The sequence below is a fragment of the Vigna umbellata genome, chromosome 7 (genome assembly GCF_029865625.1).
Source record: "Vigna umbellata cultivar VRB3 chromosome 7, Vumbellata_1.0, whole genome shotgun sequence".
Taxonomy (NCBI): Eukaryota; Viridiplantae; Streptophyta; class Magnoliopsida; order Fabales; family Fabaceae; genus Vigna; species Vigna umbellata.
The window spans coordinates 48,007,235-48,031,113 of record NC_142171.1 but is presented as its reverse complement, the minus strand read 5'-3'; the positions used below and the strand labels follow the sequence as shown (position 1 = coordinate 48,031,113).

Genomic DNA, 23,879 nt, shown 5'->3' with positions numbered 1-23,879 from the left:
GCGTAGAGTTTTGAACCATGACAATTTCTTCGATTGACCTACAACGAAGGCGCTTAAATACATTTTAGCCTATTTATTAGTTAAAACTCTTAATTTCCATACACTGAAATGAGCTCTATAAAGATAAAGGAATCACATACATGTTTCACAAACGCCGATCAAGAGAGCTGACAATTTTGAGATTACATTTCATTAATCTTTAGGGGAGAAAGTTACATAAAATCAAATATATCAATCGTCTAAAGGATACCAAATTGCATTCAACAACACTATAACTTTAGACAGCAAGACCGAGCGACTACCTCCGAAAAAATACCAAGAAAGCACCTCAAGTACCCAACATGACACGACTCTCATCGCCTTGAGAGGCAAAATTTGACTTTCACATTCATACAGGAATATTTTGTACTAATGTACATAAACCACCTAGGTAAAAAAAAGGTAGAAAGAAATGAAGCCACTGAATCGACTTCAAACTTAAGCCAAAAAGTGGTCCAGATGCTCCAACCATACCTCATTCGAAGGAATGAAACGTTAAAACTGCACCAGTAATTATGGAAGGCTGGGGAAAACGAACGGTTTTGTGCATCACCTTAATGACCCCTGATCATTGAGCTTCACAATTCACGAGGAAAATTATTGACTTGTCCTTCCTCTAGTGTATCCTTGCCATTTATCTTGTACGCTATCCTTGTACGCATGACAAGCGATTTCTGAAAAAAAGAATAATTGCTAGCAATCAAGTCTTCACTAAGAAGCACTTACATGTATAAATTATTTGGGAAAATAATATCAGCAAGTGTAAACCATAATCATACTCACAAAGCACAAACAGAGAAAAGGAGGGGATGGAGGAGTCTAAATCATTATAAGGTGGAGTGGCCAACCCCAAAAATGGTATGGCAGATAGAAAATTGCGGTATAGCCACCATTGACATATTAAAGTACAACTAACAACATAATCGCTTATGCTACATAATTGCACAACAGTTAAAACTAATTCAATATATTAATTATTATTAATAACTGAAAGTAAGTCCAGATAATGTACACGAGTAAGGGTCGTCATATCCACACTCGCAAGGCACAAACATAAAAGGAGGGTTTGGGGAATCCATGGTTGTAAATCCCAGATAAAGCCATGGAGTGCAAACCCCAAAATTGGCTAATAGCAGGATAGGAACAATGACAGATTACAGTACAACTCAAGATAAATCAATTAGGATACATAATTGAACACCAGAAGAAAAGAAAAAAGAAAAAAAAAAAAACTAACCCAATATTATTAATAACCTAAAGTATGTCCAGACGATAAACAACAAAGAAAATGTGATTTACTGTATAATGCCTACTGAAAGTTCCAGTGCTTGTGCAATGTGAAGTAAACTAATTATATTGGAGTTCAATCCTACACACTATCCTGGTTGACTTTGATGACCAATCTGAACAGTAGTGATCAATCAACAACCCACATGCTCAAATTATAAGCATTTTTGCAGCATGTAATATCAAATATTAACATAAAGCATAAACTAGCAGTTTTGTAGCAACATGTCAGTGATCAACATTTCGTTTAGAATTTAAGCCATAAAAAGGCACAGATAATTACGGCAAAGCAATAACAAAGGAAAAAAAAGACCATCTACCTTCCCATGTTGGCTGTTAGTAATTTTCAAATTTTGGGTTATATTTCCAGCTGCGGGAAGAGTATTACTGGTAGCTGGATCTAAGTGCAATTGAAGAAACTGAAAGTCAACAACAAAATACGTAAGTACTAGATGATGGAAGGTAACCAAGCACCATTATCAAATATTGAAGAATAAATGTAATTATTTACCACTCAATAGCTCAGATAACTAATAAAAATTATCGAGCTATTGACCGCTGCAAACACTTTTATTGCTATAATCCATCTATTGAGAGAAACAAACAACAGGCATGGGACTTCAAATTTCCATTTAAACAATGAAGATCATGATATTGCTTGTTGGAAATTGGAGCATTGAATGTTTGTAATTGTTAGATGTTCCGCATTCAGTTTATCATATTTCTGTTATTAAAGCTAATAGATGTAACATGCTTAAGCCCATCTCTTTATATTTTCTTATTTATAAATACATAACCCTATGTGTTCCATATACATTAGGGATTCAACCCATGTCTCTTTCTCTTTTATTTCAACAATTATCTTTACAAAGTACATCAATCAGTGTTTAGAATAGTTCAATGGTCCTAAGAAAGTTGTGAATGTTTTAATTGTTCTCTTGAAAATAGTTTTTGTTATTTATTATCTTTGTAATAATTATTATAAAATAAATCAATTTACTTAGTGGAATAGGCACTTCACAAAATTTCCTTTCTCATTTTCTCACATGGTTTCTGCTAGTTATATGGATATTTTGGGTTTGGACTTGGACCTATCCCTATGCGACACCTTGCATGATATATGTATAAATGTTCCTCCGTTGTGCTCATACACACTAGAGGATTCTATTACATGAATGCATATAATTTCTCTATTGTATTAGAGTTTATCCTAATAAAGTTTGTTGAACCTATTGTGTCACTCATTATCAAGTTTCTATCAAACTACCCACAAATATCTAATCTCAAGCTTGAGATATTCAATCCTCAACATGAAAGAATATGTTACAGATCCCACATCAATATGTGTGCACACACACACACACACACACACACACATATATATATATATATATAAATCAAACTACCCACAAATATCTAATCTCAAACTTGGAGATATTCAATCCTCAACATGAAAGAATATGTTAGAAATCCCACATCAATATATATATGTGTGTGTGTGTATAAAGTGGGTACAAACCTCACATTGCAAGTTAATTTCATAAGGTTGATTCAGACCTAAATCTACTTTCTAAGATGGTATCAAGTTTTTATTTGAATCCATGCCCTCCCAATGGACCCACTGTTCATTGGTGCTAATTTTTTCTCCAAAAAATGCATCACTCCAATTTTTAGCTACTCGTATTTCTGCTGTGCATTTTTTTTCCAACTAGTTTTCACTCTTCCCTATGTTGCTACCGCCACATTAGCTTGGTTATCACAAATGAAAGTCATTTGTATAGCTTCCCAAATCTTAGTTCTTTAAACAATTGTTTGAGGTAAACAAACTCACAAGAGGTAAAAGTCATTGCTTTGTTACAGAAGTTCTTGCCACCACACTATGCTTTCTTGAAGGACTGGAGTTTGGGACTAATGATTGGCAAAGGATGTAAGTCCCACTGTCTCTATCAGTTTCAGACATCTACTCTTGTTGGCTTGGGGTGGCACCCTTCTCTCATCCAATCCATGTTCAATTAGGTCATTCTAGCCTTGCAAGCTGCAACACCTTGTACTACGTCTATCTAAGTTGTCCATCTTGTTGTGTGAGTTGTGTCAAATAAGAAAACATAGCCGTAGTTCTATATCCAGGAGTGTCCCCAAAAATTTTTTTATCACCTTTTTTGATTTAGTAAGCTTGGATATTTGGCACCTTAGACACACTTCAAGATTTCAATATTATGTAACTTTCATTGATGACTATGTTGTACTTGGTTGTTCTTAATGAAGTTGAGTTGTTTTCCATATTTCAATCCTTTTATAATGAAGTTAAAAATTAGTTTAGTGTTTGTATTTGAACTTTATACAGTGATAATGCCTGTGATTATCACATTCTTCTCAGACATTCATGACTTCCCATGATATTATTCGTTAAACTCATGTACATACACACCCCTCAACAAAATGGGGTGGTAGAGCACAATAATAGATTCCTTAATGAAACAACTTAAACTCTTTTACTTCATGATTCTGTTTCTTCACGATTTTGGGATGATATGATTTTAATGGCATGCTATCTCATCAATCAATTGTCATTCAATATTCTCAACAAGCAAGTTCTTCACTAATTTTGTTTCTCCACTCATTAACTCCTCATGTCTTCAGGTCCACCTGTTTTGTTCACAATCCCAGTCCTTTACTTGATAAATTGTTAACTAGGTCTCATAAGTATCTTCTTAGGTTACCCTTAGTCTCAAAAAAGGATATAAATGTTTCTCACCCTCCCTTTGTTGCTATTTGATTTTAGCTTATGTCAGCTTCAATTAAGAATGTTTCAATTAAGCCATTAAGAGGGTATAATTCATGAACATCTAGTCAAAACATCTCAACAAAAATAATATTGTAGAAAGAAAACTCGACATCTCCTAGACTAAACTAGTGACCTATTGTTCCAAAAAAAATTGGGCTAATTAGGTTACCCTCTAGAATCTTGGGGTTCAAGAGTCCTATGGATATCATTTCTTCTTTCTATCCTAGTTTTTCCACTAATAATAAACTTTACACCAGTGGTCTTCGAGTGTGTCTCATTTGTTCAAGTTCATAGTCATGGTAGGAAAAAATTCAATCCTTGAGTCCTAAAATGTGTTTTTGTTGGCTACTCCTTTACTCAGAGATATAATATAAGAGTTACCATCTTCCTCCTAGAAAGTTGTTTCTCCGTTTATAAAGATCTTAAGGTTTTTCCAAACAATCTTATCTTCAGGGGGAGAATATGCAACAAGATAAGGAAGCTTAATTTGAAACTCTCATTCTTCCTAGCCTTGAGTTTAGCATTCTAGTGGTTGAGTAAAAATTATATCTTTTCCTTCCTGATAACTAAAAAAGATACTAAAGTTAATGAAGGAAGACTAAAGGTCACTCTATTGACACATGTTCAAGAGCTCAATTCAATTCCTTCACATCAAGTAACAAATTCTGAACTTCCTATTTTAATAATTATAATATTCTTAACTTCCACGATAATGATAAAAATGGCACTAAAGCCCAATCAATTGACAAGATCTATATCTTTCAATTGCCTTCAAAAAAGGAACTAGAAAATGCAATGAAAAGCCATTCTATTCTCTCTTAAATGATGTCTCAAAATTTGTCACCCACCCATAAAATATTTTGTGCAAACCTAAACTCTATCTCAATTAACACTAATGTTTTTTAGGCATCATATAATAAAGTTTGGAAGCCATCTATGATTGCGGAAATGGAAGAATTGGAAAAGAACAAAACATGGAAGTTGGTCTATCTGCCAAGAGAAAATGGTTGGAAGCGGGATAAAGTGTACGGTAAATGGGTTAATTGAGAGATAAAAAAGCGAGATTGGTTGCTGAGTTTCACTCAAACCTATGGGATAGTGATATGATCTTGAAAAGTGTTTTGAATTTTCTTTCTAATTTTTATCTTTTATTTAAATATAAAAAATAATGATTCATATAATGGGAATTACATGCAACACAAGTGGATATTAGTATTAGTTATTGAGAATTAATGTGGAATGTAGAGGGGTCTTGTCTAATTTATCCTAGAAAAGGATACACTTGTAATACACATCATATATGAATTCTATCAGAAAAATTGAGTTTTCTCTTTGTGAGAATTTTTTTTGGGTGTTCTGCATTATAAGAACCCCAACTTTTTATCTTGTCAGGGTAATATGTGACAATCATCCCCGTGACTCACCTTCTCATCTCTCTTGAGTGTGGTGTCAATATCCTTTCCCAAATTGAAAATCATAACGGTCCTACCCCTGGTTTCTCATTAGATAGATTACTAAAAGACGTTTGCTCCAATTACAAACATGAATGTCGTTAGGGTAATATTATGTCTTGTACAATTATGGTCAAGAATTACAACAATTTACAAGACCTTGAGGAATAAATATATATGGAGGTCCCCACCAAGATATGAAACTTGATGTGAAGGATATGTTTTCATGCATGGAGAGATTGAGGAATAAATCTAAATGGAGGTCCCATCAAGATATGAAATTGTAAATTGTCGCCCATCATTTTATAAGTTAAAAAAATCCACTCGAGCATGGTTTGGGAGATTTTTTAAGACCATGACAACTTTAGGATACAAAGTCAGACAATTTATTCATCAAACACTCGTACTCAATTGGAGTGACTATCTTGTTAGTATGTGTAGAGGACATTATTTCTAATGATTGGAAAGAACAACTTCTGAATCAACATCTACCAAACGTGTTTGTGGTACTTGGATGGTTGAAATACTTTTATGGGGATTGAAGTGGCCTACTCCAAAAGAAATATTTTCATATGTTACCACAATAAGTCACTGATTTGCTTAAGGTGATAGGTTTGGAAACTTGTAAACCTACAAGTATTCCCATGGGTTAGAGCTTTAAATTGGGTAATGCAAATGGTAGTGTAGTAGTTGATAAAGAGATGCATAAACGTTTGGACCAAAAATTAATTCACTTGCCCCACACAAGGCCAAATATTGCATTTGTTGTTAATTTGGCTAGCCAATGCATGCACTGTCCAAGAGAGGTCAACTTCCAGACCACATACCTAATTTTATTGTTAGATGTTAAGTTGTGTATTTATGTTAATTGGGCTTAGCCCATTCTGTATTTAGGGTTTAACCCTTATCTTACATTATAAATAAACTACCCTATGTGTATGCTAAACACATAAGGGAGATTTCTCCTAATCTTCTCTATTATTTCACATGGTATCTAGAGCAAGGAATAGTTCCCACCAACTCCACGGTCTCCGGTACCCATCACCGCCGCTGTCGCTGCAGTCGCCGCCGCCGCCACCGCTGCCGTCGCCGGAGTTCCAGAATCGATCGACGACCACATCATCGGAATCGTCTCGGCTGGGCGACCACCGTGGTCCAAAGATCGCGGCGAACGGACCACCCACGCGCCTCCACGCGCCGCCACAACAGTCACCGCTGCCGCCGCTTCCCGCCACGCTGCCGCCGCTGATCAGCACCGCCGTGATCGCCTCCTCGCCCTCTTTCTGGATCTGTGGTTGTTGCGTCAATCGGAGCACTTTGGATTTTTAGGGTTTCTCCCTCTCCATGGCTGCCCAACTTCATGATCGGAGTCGGTCTCGCCAACCAGGTAAAGAACGTCCAAAATGTGACCATTGTGGCAAGCTAGGCCACAAAATTGATAGATGTTATGCGCTTCATGGATGTCCTCCTCGACCACAAAATTCTGATCCACCTCCCCGATCACCGTCTGCAGACCATCCTACTTCATCAAATACCATAAACAACCCTGTACTCTTTCAGGAATTTCTCAGATGGTATGAGGACCGTCAGCACTCTAGTTCCACTACATCTGCTTCTGTTATACGCACAGGTACCCCTTTTGTTGGTCTGACTCACTCTCTCGGATCTTGGGTCCTTGACTCAAGCGCCACCGATCATATCACCGGTAACAAGTCCTTGTTTTCTTCCTTGTCATGTCCGGATAATTTACCCTCGGTAACGATGGCTGATGGGTCTAGAGTCTCATCTCATGGTATTGGTACTGTTCATATTTTTCCGTCCATATCCATTGATAATGTACTTTGTCCCTGGGTCTCCTTTTAACTTATTGTCCGTAAGTCGTCTAACTCGTTCCCTTAATTGTGTTATTTCATTTACCAAAGATTCTGTTTGGTTGCAGGACCGGAGTTCGAAACACATGATTGGCACAGGATGTGAGTCTCATGGCCTATATCATCTCAGCCCTTCTCCACATGTTGGCGTAATCATGGAGTCACCATCCCTTCTTCATGCTTAGTTAGGTCATCCAAGTCTTGCCAAACTGCAGCAACTTGTTCCGAGTCTGTCGAAATTATCAAGTTTGTCGTGTGAGTCTTGTCAGTTAGGTAAACACACTCGTAGTTCCTTTCCTCGTAGTGTTTCACAAAGAGCGTCATCCCCCTTTTCATTGGTTCATTCTGATATTTGAGGACCTAGTCGTGTTAAGTCAACTTTCGGATTTTAGTATTTTGTTACCTTTATTGATGACTATTCCAGATGTACTTGGTTGTTTCTCATGAAGAATCGTTCTGAGTTATTTTCTATTTTTCAATCTTTTTTCAGTGAAATAAAAACTCAGTTTGGGGTTTCTATTCGCACTTTATGCAGTGATAATGGCCGTGAATACCTTTCTCAACCGTTTAAACATTTCATGGCTTCTCATGGCATTCTTCACCAAACCTCATGTGCCTATACCCCTCAACAAAATGGGGTGGCTGAGCGCAAGAATAGACACCTTATTGAAACAATTCGTACCCTTCTCATTCATGGTCAAGTACCCTCACGTTTTTGGGATGATGTTGTTCTCACGGCATGTTATCTTATCAACCGCATGCCATCTTCCGTCCTAGATAACAAAATCCCTCATTCTATCTTATTACCTCAAGACCCTCTACATCCATTACCTCTTAGAGTTTTTGGGTCTACATGTTTTGTTCATGATTTTAGTCCTGGTCTTGATAAGTTATCTACTAGGTCTCATAAATGTGTCTTCTTAGGATTTCCACGGTCACAAAAGGGCTATAAGTGTTTTTCCCCTTCCCTCAATCGTCATTTTATCTCTGCTGATGTCACTTTTGATGAATCTTCTTTTTACTTTACACATCTATCTTCTAGTTCTGTACCTCTCCCTGTTACTGTTGATATTCCTCTTATCTGTGATCCTCCTGGTGATGCTCCACCCATTTTGTCTCCTCTTTCTTTAGACTCTCATTCACCACAGGATCGTCCTTCACCACCACCCCTTCAGGTTTATAGTCACCGCAATTGTCTCCCTCATGACTCACTTCCAGTGCCGCCTCCTGTGTCTCCTCCGGCTCCAGCAAATGAGTTTGACTTGCCTATTGCCCTCCGTAAAGGTATACGCTCTACCCGTAACCCTTCCCCCCATTATATTGTTCTTAGTTACCACAAATTATCTCCATCTTTTTACACTTGTCTCTCATCCATTTCTTCTGTGTCACTTCCTAAATCTGTGGGTGATGCCTTAACTCATCGTGGCTGGCGTCAAGCTATGCTGGATGAATTAAGTGATTTACAGAAAAGTGGAACTTGGGAGCTTGTCCAATTACCATCTGGAAAGTCTGTTGTTGGTTGCAGGTGGGTGTATGCTGTCAAGGTTGGCCCTGATGGCACAATTGATCGTCTGAAAGCTCGACTGGTTGCCAAAGGCTACACACAGATTTTTGGTTTGGATTATGGTGATATTTTTTTTCCATTGGCAAAAATGACCTTTGTTCGCCTATTCATTGCCATGGCCGCTCTTCGACAATGACCTCTTTACCAACTTGATGTCAAAAATGCTTTCCTAAATGGTGATTTGCATGAAGAAATTTATATGGAGCAACCGCCTGGCTTTGTTGCTCAGGGGGAGTCATCTGGATTGGTATGTCGTCTTCGCAAATCCTTATATGGCCTAAAACAATCTCCTCGGGCCTGGTTTGGTAAATTCAGCTGTGTTGTTCAACAATTTGGCATGTCTCGCAGTGAAGCGGATCATTCAGTGTTCTATCGCCACTCAAGTGCTGGATGTATTTACTTAATAGTGTATGTCGATGATATTGTTCTCACAGGAAGTGACTATCTCGGCATCTCTCAGATGAAACAACACCTTTGTCATCATTTTCAAACCAAAGATCTTGGCAAACTCCGGTACTTTTTGGGTATTGAAGTAGCACAATCCAATGATGGTATTGTCATATCTCAAAGGAAGTATGCATTAGACATCTTGGAGGAAACAGGGTTAATGAACTGTAAATCTGTTGAGACACCTATGGATCCTAACATCAAACTCCTACCAAATCATGGGGAGCCTTTCTCAGATCCTGAACGGTACAGAAGATTAGTTGGTAAATTAAACTATCTTACTGTTACGCGTCCTGACATTTCCTTCGCAGTTAGTGTGGTGAGTCAATTTCTAAACTCCCCATGTGAAGACCATTGGGATGCAGTTGTTCGCATACTGAAGTATATTAAAGGATCACCTGGAAAAGGTTTGCTATATGGCCCTAACAACGATACAAAAATCGTTTGCTATTCAGATGCTGATTGGGCTGGTTCCCCTTCTGATAGGAGGTCTACTTCTGGATATTGTGTCTCTATTGGTGGCAACCTGATATCTTGGAAAAGTAAGAAGCAAAGTGTTGTGGCAAGGTCCAGCGCAGAAGCAGAATATAGAGCTATGGCATCTGCTACTTGCGAGCTTGTGTGGCTTAAACAATTACTTAGTGAATTGAAATTTGGAGATGTCACTCGCATGACACTTATATGTGATAATCAAGCTGCTCTTCATATTAGCTCTAACCCTGTCTTCCATGAGAGAACCAAGCACATTGAAGTTGATTGTCATTTTATTAGAGAAAAAATCATATCTAGAGATATCAAGACTGAGTTCGTTAACTCAAGCAACCAGTTGGCAGACATATTCACCAAGTCCTTACGAGGACCAAGAATTGACTATCTTTGTAACAAGCTTGGAACATATGATTTATATGCTCCAACTTGAGGGGGAGTGTTAGATGTTAAGTTGTGTGTTTATGTTAATTGGGCTTAGCCCATTCTGTATTTAGGGTTTAACCCTTATCTTACATTATAAATAAACTACCCTATGTGTATGCTAAACACATAAGGGAGATTTCTCCTAATCTTCTCTATTATTTCATATTTATAATACCTTATGGTGACACAAAAATGGAATTTTATGTCAAAGAAATGGAAATCAAATTCTTTAAACCTATTTTGACACTAACTATGTAGGGTCAACCATTGATAGCAGATTTGCTAATGGGTATTTCACCTTTCTTGGAAGAAGTAAAAAACAACTTTTATAGCTTGATCTATTGCTGAAATTGTATTCTTAGTTACACACAAGGTATTTGTGAACTAATTTGGCTGAAATGATTTTAGAAGATTTCAAGATTATTAAAAAGTCAACTTTAAGCCTAACTCAACCGTACAACTTCACGACAAGACATATACATCTTGAACATGGAATTAGACATTAATATGTGGTCCGATACCAAGTAGAACAATAGATCCAACAAACAACAAACTCTGCTAGGATAGACTCTAACCCAAGGCTATATATCATGTTAAGAAATGAACTTTAAGCAAAATTTAACCTTATAAAATTGGTTTGTAAGATGTGGTTTACACTTACTTATATACAGTAAAGTGACCTTATCTCTAGTCAATGTAGTACTTTCAACAAAGATAAAATATGATGGCTCTATGAAAGCTCTATTGTGACAACAAGCCAACAATTAGCATAAGCTCATAATCATGTTCAACAAGATTGAACAAAACACATCGAAAAGGATTAGCCATTTTATCATAGAAAAGTTGGACAACGGTTTGATTTGTGCTCTATATGCACCTTCACTAAGTTAACTTGCATATATTCTCAGTTAAGGATTGTGAAGTTTTTGAAAGAATAATATGCTATGGAAAACATCTATTCTCCAGCTTGAGGAAGTGTTGGAAATAGGAGCATTTAATGTTTATTATGCTGTTTATCTTTCCAAGTGTTTATCATTGTTCAGTGTTCCATAGGAAGTTCTACAGTTTAATTTTTCTCTTGAAAATAGTAGTTGTTATTTCTTCTATGTAATCATTTGTTTTATAAATAAATCAATCTGCTGAGTGGAAAAGATACTCAAGCATTTTCAGAAAATTACCTTTATCATTATCTCAAAATGTTAAAAGAAGTAAATTAAAATTATATCTATACAATTACAACGATGAAGATCTTAGCACTTCATGCAGAAAGTTCAATAGCATATTGATTGGCATACCTTGGGAACAGCTGCCTGGAAAACAAAATCTGTATATGTATTAGAGGTCAAATTCGTAAATGTAGCCTCGATAACTGTAGTTTGTGGGTTTCCTGGTTGTTTTGAGAAATTGAATGTCAATCTCAAGGAGTTGCTCTCAAACGCAGTTATAGATGGATAAACTGGTCCGTTGTTTTCTATTCAAGATAAGAAAGGACGAGAAGTCAGTACTTTGACTAAATATCATGCAATGATATTGCCCAAATACTAAACAAAGTTAACAACCTGTAGGTGGGCTGGGGGCAAAACCATCCAATAAATCCATCATAGGAGCAGCATTCGAAGATGCTTTTGAGGAAAGTGAAACAGATGAGAGATCATCCAATGGTAAAACTGGTGCTTTGTTACTAGAATTGGAGGATAAGATGTCTACTGTAGATGAGCTGGTTTGGGAAGGTGATCCAATAGACAAAAGGTCCAAAAGAACATCATTGCCACTTTTTGAATCTTGGCCAGCTGCTAAAAAAGCAAATAAAAGTCAGACATGCTACAAATATGTTTGATGGACTTATTCAATATTCATAAAAAGTTAAATGATGTTTCTTGAACAAAATCCAAATCACCAACGACTACCACCACTTTAGGTAGGATGGTTTAGATGGATCAAACAATGTCATTAGGTTTGATCATAAACTAAATTTTCAATAAATCCATAAGAGAGAAGTTCTTCATAATGGTTTTTATTATGGATCAAGAGGTTTGGAAAGTAAAGAAGGCCTCATAAAACAATGCCAATTATGTTGGATGGGTGAAAAGCAAAGATGTATAAATAAAAATGGTAATTGCTAAATACAAAAGATATTCTTTTCAGGGATCACAATACTAACCAGATTGTTGTGATGCTGGAGCAAGATCAACACCCAAAAGGTCCTGAAGAAAATCTCCACCAGAAGAGCTAGGTGCAGGAGCATCATCTGAACTTAGATCGAGTAGATCTACAAGAGGAGCCACAGGTTTGGCAACACCATTTGGTAGACTAACTGATGGTACAGTTGTAGTTGAAGCTGCACCTGGCAGAGACCCAGCCCTCCTACCAATAAAGGTTGCTTCATCCAAAACTGGCATCCTTTCTACAAGAGTAGACCTGCACAATGACATTCTCCCATGAGAGTGTGGTAGAATGTCATACTATTGATATAGTCTACTAAGCAAATTAATTAACCTTACCTAATATTTTGATGCTTTGCAATAATCGCATTGAATTCAATAGCTCTCTGCTGCAATTCTAGCACAAAGCTCCCCTTGAACTGAACAATAATTTCTCTGATCCTCCTATATCCATATCAAAAGAGAATAAAATTTCCATGTTAAAAATAAAAAGTATATGACTTGCAGTTGGTGCATGAGTCTTTGGCATGGGGAGTAAGGAGGTAGGAGAACCGTGGAAGAAAAGTTCCCCAATTCCTCACATATCAAATTGCTAGCATAGGATTTTAAAACTATCCTGAACACAGTATGGTAAACTTCTACTAGAATATAATATTCCTAATTCCTCTAAAATAAAAAGGGAAGAAAAAGAAGAAACAATATTAGACATATAACCATTCATGAATCTTCACCTAATATTTTAAATGTTTGGGAGTTGGTTCTTGATATGGTGTTAAAGCCTCTATGATCAATTGGCCATGGGTTCAATCCTTTCGAACTCCATTATTTTAAATAAATGTTGAATTTCAGCATAAAGTAAGGTGCTACACTTAGAGCCCAAACGGCTCAAGTGTGACAGAGCCTGTCAGATACAAAACCATCCATAAGGTTTCGCCTACAACTTAAGTTTTTTGGTACATTGATTCTTGGCAAACTCCAATTTAAGGTATGCTGTAATAGATAATAACAACTTAAAAAAAAAAAAAAAGATCGTACTCTGAACATGAAGGGAAACGTGAAGAGAGTTTTAATAATGCAACCAAAGCCATCGCTTTTGTGGTAAGATCTGATGCATGACGGTTAATGGCAATCTCTACAATGTCAACTGCATCAGACTCAGTCACCTGCAAGCATGACAAATTGAAGGCTGATAACTTTTAAAAAAAGTAGATTCAGTGAAAGATTTCTTTTAGATTTTCCTATGTGCTGCCAAAATGAGCAGATTTAGGCAACAATTGTTAAAAGTACAATCACAGTTAAATAAAGCTGCAACTCTCAAAAGAAAACACGGCCGGAATATAAACTCATTCCTCTGTATAAAAAAATCCAACTATGCAATAAGAACTAAAATGAAAAAGGCAAGTCATATAATGCTAACATATATGGTTTTAGTACAACCATATCATGCCCAGATTTCATTGAATTAGCAAGGACACAGGAGCAGTTTCTGCCACAGAGCATGTTAAATAAACTAATCAAACAGGTAAACTAAATCCCACCCTCACTCCCCCCTTCAGTTAGGGAGAACTATAAAACTATGAAAGTGACAATGATTAAGTATAACAAGGACCAGGGACATTATTAAAACATCTTTCATTTGAAGGTTCAGACCAATACATTTATCAACTTGTTAAATTATTGCTTATAATCAAGTGATATATTATATTTATGCAACCTGAAGCAACAGTTAGACAGATGAATAAACTTCTCAAGCAGTAGCACTCACTGTTATTGGATCTTCTATGTCAAGCATTCCAACATTATGGACTAACATGTCACCATACTCCCCAATGCACCACACTGTAACTCGAACTAGAGTCTCCTGAGGAAAAGCATTAGGTAATATTATGTGCACAGCATCAAAAGAAAAGTAAGTGCCTAGATTCTGTCAAAACTAAAGTGAGCACCTGTTCAGCTGACGTTTGAAATGCTCTGTACAATGCTCTTACGGTATATCCATGAAGCTCAGAAGCATTGGTTATCACAACAATTAAGGCATACCATACCTCATCTTTTACAAAATTTCCAGCCTACTAACATAGAATAGAGATCAGAACATGCACCCAATATAAAAAAAAAAAAAAATATATATATATATATATATATATATATATATATGTATGTATATAACTAAAATGGCTCAATGTGGAGACAGCTAGCACCAAAACAACAACCACAATAAAAGGACAGCTCAACACATAAAGCTCCCACCATTCAGTGGTCCTCAGAAGGTAAAATGTAGCCACACCCCTGTGATCACATAGATTGTTTCCACAGCTAGAACTTTGTGACCACCAGATTATAAGGTAGCAACCTTATTGTGTCAAGGCACACCTTCCAGACAACAATCTCAATACACCATCAAAGTTATTTGGCAGACATTTTCTGACCAACACATGGCATACAACACAATTCTGACTCAAACAAATTGATGCCATGAAACCGTATATACATGGCAGATTTTTAGCATCAATACCTGAACCACCATCAAATCATAAAACAACAATAATAAGGTGGGAGATGTTAACATTATTGTTAGAGCAGATTTTAAGCATGCGAATGATTTCATACAATGTTTCATGCCAATTGGGAAGCAAATGAATTATCATATTTCACATACAAAGATTTAGCTCCTCTAGAGGGCAGAGTTCACTTCAGAAGAAAAGGCAAGAAAATTTAAGCATAGATGAGAATGGTTGATATTACATGCACATGTATAATCATGGATTTGTTAAAATCAACTCCCATAATTTTAGCATTTATGGTTGAGATGTCTCACTTTTCCCTCCAGTGAATCACTGTCACTCTAGAGGAATTAAATCTACATGTAGACCCGCATCACTGCTAACGGATAGCCTAAAAAGCTAGCATGCTTGGAATTTTTTCCTTTAAAATTTTAATTCACTACAAAAGTTTGTCCCTTATATTTATTACCTCAGACAGAACCTTGAGCATCTGATCAATGTACCAGATCTTCTCTGGGGAAAACCTGAAACATTAATAAATAAATGCTAGTCAACTAAATATATCTGTGTGTGTGTGTGTGTGAGTGTAAAATTTAAAGAAAATCTCTAATTAGTTCTAGATTGACAAGGGGTAACAAAGATAAGGACCAATTCAAAATGGATCAAATGGCTTCATCTTTATTTTATCAAAAAAGAGATCAATAAGAAAGAGCAGAAAATTCCAAAATGTAAAGACTGCAAGGCCAACATAGAAAACATGTTCACAACTACCAACGTGAGAAACAGTTATATCTTCTAAAAGAACTAATGCCAGTAAAGCATGTTCCTCAGACAAATCAAGTGTCCTTTAATGATGGAATATCACAAGTGATCCAGAAATTATAGGATACTCAAAAAAGAAGAAATAAATTTCACACAGTTGGCCTCCTTCTCTTCTCTCCTTGCCCAAGTTAAAAGATAAAAAAAAACAAATGAAACTGAAAAAAGAATGTCATTCAGCATCTTATGACTCACTTTGCTACAATGGAGCAAATTTTCGCAGTAAGGTCAGCTCTGAAATCCTGATCACTGACTTCAAGATAATCTATTAGTTCTTTCGCCAAGGGCTTCACATTAGTATCATTGACCAAAACATAAACAAGTTCAAGGGCTCTTTTCCGAATTGAAGCATCTGAATCCTGAATGGAAGAGTCAGGTGATCAACCCATACGATTCTAAAACAAAGCTCTTTTCTTATCACTAAGGAAGAAGACAAATTTAATACCTTCACACACTCTAAAATTGTTGCACGGTGCCTCTGTACTGCCTGACCATCAGCTGTTACAGCCTTCATTAGCATGTTTAATGCCACATATCTAAACGAAGAAGGTAGAAGAGTAAGATTCACTTCAATAATTAAATTTAAAAGAAAAACAAAAACAGAAGGATGGAATGAAAATAGAGCTTGAAGAACACTAGATGCAATATTAATTATAACCTTTATAAAGAATTAAAGAAATTGAATGGGCACATGATTTATTTTATCGTAATATAGAAGTTATAAGCGCCTTTTTCTGTCAACAGCCAAAGAACAATTCAGCCTAAGAACAAATTAAGCCACAGCATAGCATATACTTTTGTAAGCAACATAAAAATTACAAACAAGATTTTGACCAAACTAAGTTCAAACTAAATAAATTTTAGCATATAGCCAAATGAGTAACTAGAGACATCAACTACTTAAATTTTATCCCCACCTTACAAGTTGGTTTTGTATGGTTAAGTTAGACTTAATTTACTTTCTAAGAGTTATAATCACGTAAATGTTGTCAATATAATTGGGGTCCCCGGTCCTATTCTTTTTTAGAGTTCATTTGTTTGGAAACATTTTTTTATCAAAGAATCGATTCTGTTTTAAAAAAAAAAAATCCCTTTCTTTGTTACATGTTTGTGCGGCATTTAAAAATAATAAGAAACTGGAAATACTTACAAATGGTTAGGATCCTTTTACACATGGTACAATCGGATTTTGTCCCATCACAAATGAAATTACATTTTAGAATAGCTTCTTGTAAAATTAATTACTTAAAAATTGGTGATTTTCTGATTGTGAACAAACCTGTTAATTACTACTTCTTTAAAAACCTCTAGAACAATCACTAAACTATTCCATACAAAAATCACTTTTTATCTTAAACAAACTGGTGATTCCTTATTTTTTTTAAATGTTTTAAATTGGTAAGGCAATAATTTGATTGCTCAAATGACTTACTGAGTCCAGTTTACTGTAGATCAACCCAAAAAGCACCATCCATCAATCACATTTTATGTATACCTCTTACTGTGCTAAATTTTATGTTTCTTTTAGCAATTATAGTGAAGCTTACAATTTCAACACTCAATCTACCACCGTTAGAAGGTTTTGATTGAAATTTCTAGTCAGTTACAAAAGAGAAACAATGACGAGAAATAAACCTGATATTGTTGTCACGGTTTGACAAGAATCTTCCCAGGATATTAATGGCTAGTACACGTAAGCCGCCATTATCTTCAATGCTCATTATTGTTTGAACACATTCATATAAAATGGCATTCCCTGCAACTTTATTTGACTCGGTCTTCGTAGCCACCTAAAACAGGCAGCACGTGTAAAATTATCAACCTAAAATTTCAGAAGAGATGGCCACCAACAATAAGAAATAGTATATTAAAACTCATCTACCCCTAAAACATTGATTTGGCAAACAGCAAATGGCCAAATCTTGACTACTATAACATGTGGTTAACACAATTGATTAAAAAACTAAGCTTCGCCAGTTAACTGAAGAATTCTAACAGTAACTAAATCACATAGTGTATCATAAATACTAGTTCCTTGGCAAAAATTTTATATAGAATACAATTATAGAACTCCCTCCTTTCTCTTTTGCCTAATTTGTAATTCTTCAAAGAATTAGATAGAAATATACAGTGAAATTTGAAGAAGAAAATCCAGATGCTCAATGGGCTTCTATTTCAACAACTATTTACAATGGAAGACACCTCTTCCCCTTACAAATACTTTCATACATTCACATGCACACAAGAAAAAAATAAAAAAGATTTTAATACAAATCTTCAACTTTAAGCACATTTTCTAAAGTGATCTTACATTAATGCAAAACCAAACTAACCAACCATACATTACCATAAACCAATAGAAAAGCATCTTCCTCTGACCAGTGCCACCCAAACACACCAACATCCAAAACCACAATCTATGTTTGATAACGCCCTTTAATGCATTAGCTGGAGCAGAAGTTTAGTATCATTAACTCCTTTCCCCAAAATGTGTTGTCATAGGATTATGTACTAGTGAGTTTAGACATCACTCAACCCTATAAAACCAGCTTATGACATAAGGACTATCCCTACTTGTATGCTATATTTTAGTATTATCTCTAGTTGATATACACTTGCGTTTTTCCTGATACATTCCCTCATCTCCAACATTATTGGGCATGGTACACGGATAACATGATGAGTGACCCTTTTAATGAATCTAAGATAAGCTCTAATAACATACTAAAAAGTGGATTTAGGAATAATAACTTAGTCCAACAAAATAGACTTAAGATGTGAGAAATGATAGAGGCATGGTCAGATAACCAAGCGTCGCAGATTATTAATGAGCTCTATAATAACATAATATCATAAAATTCACCATAAACACACAGCTGACCTGGGCAAGTATGTCATTCATGCTGTCACTAGCATCAGCATCACCTTCACCCAACACCCGCAAAAGTTTAAGCAATCTGATGTGGAGAAATGGGTCTGTGATACCAGCAATATCATACTCTGGTGAATATGGACTATTTGCTAGATCCTTAAGAGTTCTGACCAAACCATCTGTGCATTTCTGTAATAATTTATTCACAAAATGATTCGTTACAATAAAAGCTGTTCAAATCATGACTCTATTTGCAGGAGCTCTTCATATTAAAATGCAATCAGAGGTTAACTTTGAGCATTAGGGTACACCTATGAAACTTGTTAATATGCCTTTCCAGTTCAAATAAGTATATACTATTATTTATACCCAATAAACTAGCTTGCAGAAACTAACACATGGTGCTGTGACCTTAGAAACAGTATGTTATTTTTTGAAACAGTTGAGTTTACAAACACCATAATACTAGCTCACAAAAAAAGCCTTTCCGATATTGAAAAGAAATTTCAAATTAACTACCCAACAAATCCCATATTCTAGATTATAACTTCATTAAATTTCCTTTAGGTTATATCATCGTCAAGAATTCATGGATGCTATTAACTCCCAAATACCAAGAAGAAAATATATAGAGATAATTTGACTAGCAGCACAAAATATTTGTAATTCTAAGGCTATAGTAGATAAGTTTAACTTAAGTCTTCAATATGCAAAGTGAGTTATAGGTAACTACACCATGTGAAAGACAAAATAGTTTAAAAGATGAAACACTACCTTCCTAATATTTTCAAGAGCTTCAGCGCTAATTTTACACAGATCTGTACAAAGCTGAACCCCAGTGATCAAAACCCCATGATGCTTCTCCCTAAGTAAGGCAGTAGCAGGATTGATAAAATTTTCTGCCAAGTCTGGAACTTTCTTTAAGATCCTTATAGAGCATAATGCTGCCTATATAACAGTGAGCACGGTTAACTTCTGTGAACGAGTTTTTTTGAATAATTAATCAATAGCCATCATTCAAGCAGTTAAATGGGAAAGGTTTTATTAATAACTCAAATATTAAATTACATTGCAAGGTTATAAATATTTAGAAAAATGAGAATAGGGAGATTACTAGTACATGTGATAGACAAGACTATGGAATCGATTGTTGCATGCTAAGTACGTAGGAGGAAATTTGATAGAACTTTCATTCAAAATAATGAAAATGAAAGAAAAAAGTACTAGTAGCAAACAGCATTTTACTGGTAATCAATGAGAAAGATTATACATTGCAAAATTTGCAGTGATGTCAAAAAGATGTAGCACGCTGAACAGACCACCCTAACATAAGGATTATTATTTTTTATTATTAATACTACATGATGAAATTCTAGATTCTTCGAATGGGCATCAAACACAAAGCATCCTCACATATTTGTGCATCAGAATTACTTCCTTTTGCCAAATACAACTAAAAAATTTATAGAACAAAGGCATAATCATCGGATGATTGAAAATAATTTATAAATGCATGTAAGAGAATTCTTTACAATATATAACTCAAACCTTTATTAAAAAAAACTACAAAAAGAAAGAAAGAACTCTAACAAATAAGCAACCTCTTGCAGAATAGTCAATAAAGTTACACTACTAATCATCATATGGAAAGGAAAGTATGTTACTGTCACTATGAAACCTAAAACCATTCACGACATTTTCTCCCCTAATATATGGAAAAAAACACTGATACAATATGTGATGTACACTGAAAATTACCTTCTTCCTAATATTTGGATCTCGAAATTGCAATAATCTCTCAACCTCTGGTGCAAGATCACGTGCCATTTCCGCTGAACAAATGTTTCCTAAAGCACAAAGGGCAAGTCCGACTATATACTGATTTGTATGATTAAGATCTCTGTGATTCAGTTAAGGCTCATCATCTATGACCAATCATTAATATTCTTCCCTTCCCTCATTTTGTTTCAGTAGGTAGAAGAAAAAAATAGCACATTTGTAAAGTGCAACAAAAATCAGGAAATATATATAAAATAAATCACAACTTTGACTAACAACTGGATACTGTTTCAAAGAATTGGTGACCAACATGAGAACTTCTTGTCTTTCATCCAGAAGCAACATGAGGCCAAGATAACCTATTCTCTTCTCCGGAAATCCAGGAGATGCTATCAACTTGAGGCATTCCATTTGACCAAAATGTGTGGGGTAACCAAGCATGTGGATGAACATTAGCTTAGCCAGATTTCGATGCCGATAATCAGTATCATTTTCATTTATTGCTGCACGAATGGCAGCGCACTCTTTTCTTACAACAGCCCGTTCTTCTGCTGCAGTCTTGCAAGCACGAATTGCCCGGATCATGTCCCTACAAGTTGGGATATTGAAAAATATGAACCCAATGTGTAAATGATATTAATCAAAATTAAAGTCAAACAGAAACTAGAAATTAAACACGTCTCCCCTTTCCAACTAGCAAGAAACCTGGAAAAATTAAGTGTATTTGACCGTTTAAATCAGAGGAATTTTGAAATAAAAAATGTCAATCACATAGACAAAAGAAAACACATGCGTAACTGCAAGATCACAAAGAAAACTAGACCTTGCTTATGTAAGTGACAGCATTGTATAGTTGTAATTCCAATTCTTCTACACAATGCTTTATCTCAATGCTCAAAGTTAGTGCGGAAGCAGAGAACAAGAGATACTGCAACTATTAACAAATCAATACAATATTGCTTACGGCACAGCATATTGGCCCCTTCCAGACCAGTCGAGTGTGTAAAAATCATGCTTTAAATTCATGGGAGGACTCGAGACCGGCCACATATTGTAACTAAAGCCATAGGATGCTAATTTACAAATTCATTGCTTCACAATAATGAAATATATAAAATAAAATCAGCATGAACAATCTCATGACTACTCACATCAGATTCAAATCCATTATCAAACTGGTAGGTCACAGTACTTAATAGGGACAGCATCAGTGACATTCTGTGGATGAGGGAGACAAATATACTAATAAAGATCTATAACTAAGTCACTTACAATGTTGCAACTACATATGTCTACGCTTAAGACTTTATCCTAACAATATACAGAATACATATCGTTCAAGAATTGTTCCAACGCTTCTATAATTACACGAATGAAACTCTGATGTACAGTGTTCGTTCAAGTTCGGGGCTAGAAGCTGGAGTTCAATATCACCATCCCATTTAGAGACTGAGAGAAAACCTTGACCAGCTAAGCACAACAAAACCAGTCACCAAATGAATTGTTAACATGTATATCACTAATTTCAGCTGAAAGAAAAACACAAAATCGCGACCATGCAACTAAAAGAGCAGTAAATTCCAATAAAATAAAAATGCGGAGATAATTTAAAATTCTTCCAAACGCAAAGCCCTACTCAACTACAAAACCAGCACAAAGAAGAACAAACATATTGTACATGATGTGAGAATGTGGTCGTGCGTGTTAGCGTGTGCGTGCGTGCACTAGGCGTTGATCCAATCCAAGCGACCAAGCGAAGAAGAGAAGGATTTAATTGCTTACCTCAAACGCGTTCCTGACGAGAACGGGTTCATGATTGACGGTGATTATGTACGGCAAGAAGCTCAAATCGGATCCAATTGCGACGAGGAGGAATCGGAGAAGGAGATCAATCGGAGATCCGAATCGGCAAAACGAAGAGGGATTCGGATCTGATACGAAGCGAGTATTTGCGTTGTGTGTGTGTGCGCGAGCTCTGTCAATTTTCAGAGGAAACAAAACAACTCGACACCACCGCACCTTTTCTTTCTTCAGCTTTTGCAACGATTTTACAATTTTAACGTTTCTGTCTCAAATCTTTGAGAAAGAAAAATATGAAAATGGATTAAAATTACAAATTCCAGACAATTAAAAATGATAATTAATTAGGGACAGATTCGTAAATTTAAACTGCTTTTGGCAAAATTTAAAAATAAAATGTTCCTCAATCCTCACCCTGAGAAAAAAATATGTTACTTGAGTATTAATTTAATTGATGAAGATGCCTTTGTTCGAGTCACGAACCCGCAGTTAATTTAGGCTTTCTTTAATTCCTGTAATTTATGCATTTTCAATTTATAAAGAAAGTGTTAGAAAACATTTTAAAAATAAAAAGTTAGAAAATATTTGAAAAAAATATGTTAGAAAAGAGTCAGCTACACCCATTTGAGAGTCATTGGGTGCATTAACGTTAGTTAAATTAGGGTTTTTTATTTTATTTGAAATTGGAAATGAGACATCAAAAGGGTTTATCATTTAAATTTGATCAGTTTAAAAACTCATGTTTTTATCAATACTAGTCAAAACATGTCTTATGTACTGACTCGCATTTTTATTGCATTATTACATTTTATATTAAAATAGTGATAAAAAATATTTTCATATTTTTTGGTCCAATTCACTAACGTTTTTATTGCAACATATTATTTCCTGTTGGGTCAAATATTAATATTTTTTAATTATAAATGACATATAAAGTATGTAAAAAAATGTTATCAAGAAATAGTTGAAAATAACGCAAATTATTCGGAGATGGTTTGTAATAAAAATTAACTTCATGTATATAGATTACAAATAACCAAAACTTGACTAAATAAAAAAATTGAATATTCCAAATACTTTTATGCTTACAAATATAGACTAAAAATGCTTTTAGTTAACAGAGGATCTTTACTTCATACAAAAAGAAAAGAAAACTCATTTTAAATTATGGAAAAAAAATACGTTCTCATAAAAAATAATAATCTTTACTTTCGAGAATCATTCTATTTATGGATAAATAAAATCGAAACAATCATTGCAAAAATATAATACATAAACTTCAAAATCAAAAATAAAACACACAAGTATAAGTATTGTTTAATTATAATAAGATAATAACAAGAAAATATATAAATAACTTTTTTTCATGAACTTTAATCTACACCCACATTTTTTAAAACAATAAATTAACTCAAATCTCACAGTATTCTAATACAAAAGTATAAGAAAAGTTAAATATAAGCTTAAAGGGTATTTGACTTAGAGCTACTAAAATCATAAACTCAAAGTCCATTATATAGTCACTAAGAGTCGCTCTTTTGCTCATCCTAGATGATGTGAAACTTTTTAAGATGTATTATTTTCATC

General features: G+C 35.1%; 1 protein-coding gene across 2 annotated transcripts; it reads right to left on the bottom strand.

Annotated features, from left to right (window-relative positions):
- Nucleotides 1–163: 163 nt before the first annotated feature.
- Nucleotides 164–22,559, bottom strand: LOC124840027 (AP-1 complex subunit gamma-2-like). 2 transcript variants are annotated; one of them, XM_088095416.1, is made up of 18 exons: nucleotides 22,275–22,559; nucleotides 20,779–21,081; nucleotides 20,472–20,613; nucleotides 19,488–19,661; nucleotides 18,723–18,902; nucleotides 17,477–17,631; nucleotides 16,287–16,377; nucleotides 16,037–16,200; nucleotides 15,492–15,546; nucleotides 14,465–14,587; nucleotides 14,284–14,379; nucleotides 13,554–13,681; nucleotides 12,858–12,962; nucleotides 12,518–12,774; nucleotides 11,916–12,149; nucleotides 11,652–11,827; nucleotides 1,647–1,745; nucleotides 164–713 (listed from the first exon to the last, which is right to left on the bottom strand). In XM_088095416.1, exons 1-18 carry the CDS (start codon nucleotides 22,304–22,306, stop codon nucleotides 618–620), a joined length of 2,610 nt encoding a protein of 869 aa, XP_087951542.1. In that variant the 5' UTR covers nucleotides 22,307–22,559; the 3' UTR covers nucleotides 164–617. The 2 variants fall into 2 exon arrangements, with proteins under 2 accessions (XP_087951542.1, XP_087951543.1); XM_088095417.1 differs by having other exon boundaries at nucleotides 11,916–12,146.
- Nucleotides 22,560–23,879: the final 1,320 nt, after the last annotated feature.

What these genes read in the sequence shown, in the direction of transcription:
- LOC124840027 (XM_088095416.1), bottom strand. Translation starts at nt 22,306, where the DNA reads ATGAACCCGTTCTCGTCAGGAACGCGTTTGAG. An exon ending in TGAATGACATACTTGCCCAG is followed by an intron (nt 17,632 to 18,722) that starts GTCAGCTGTGTG and finishes TGCCTGTTTTAG; the next exon opens with GTGGCTACGAAGACCGAGTC. An exon ending in ACATAGAAGATCCAATAACA is followed by an intron (nt 13,682 to 14,283) that starts GTGAGTGCTACT and finishes TCATGCTTGCAG; the next exon opens with GTGACTGAGTCTGATGCAGT.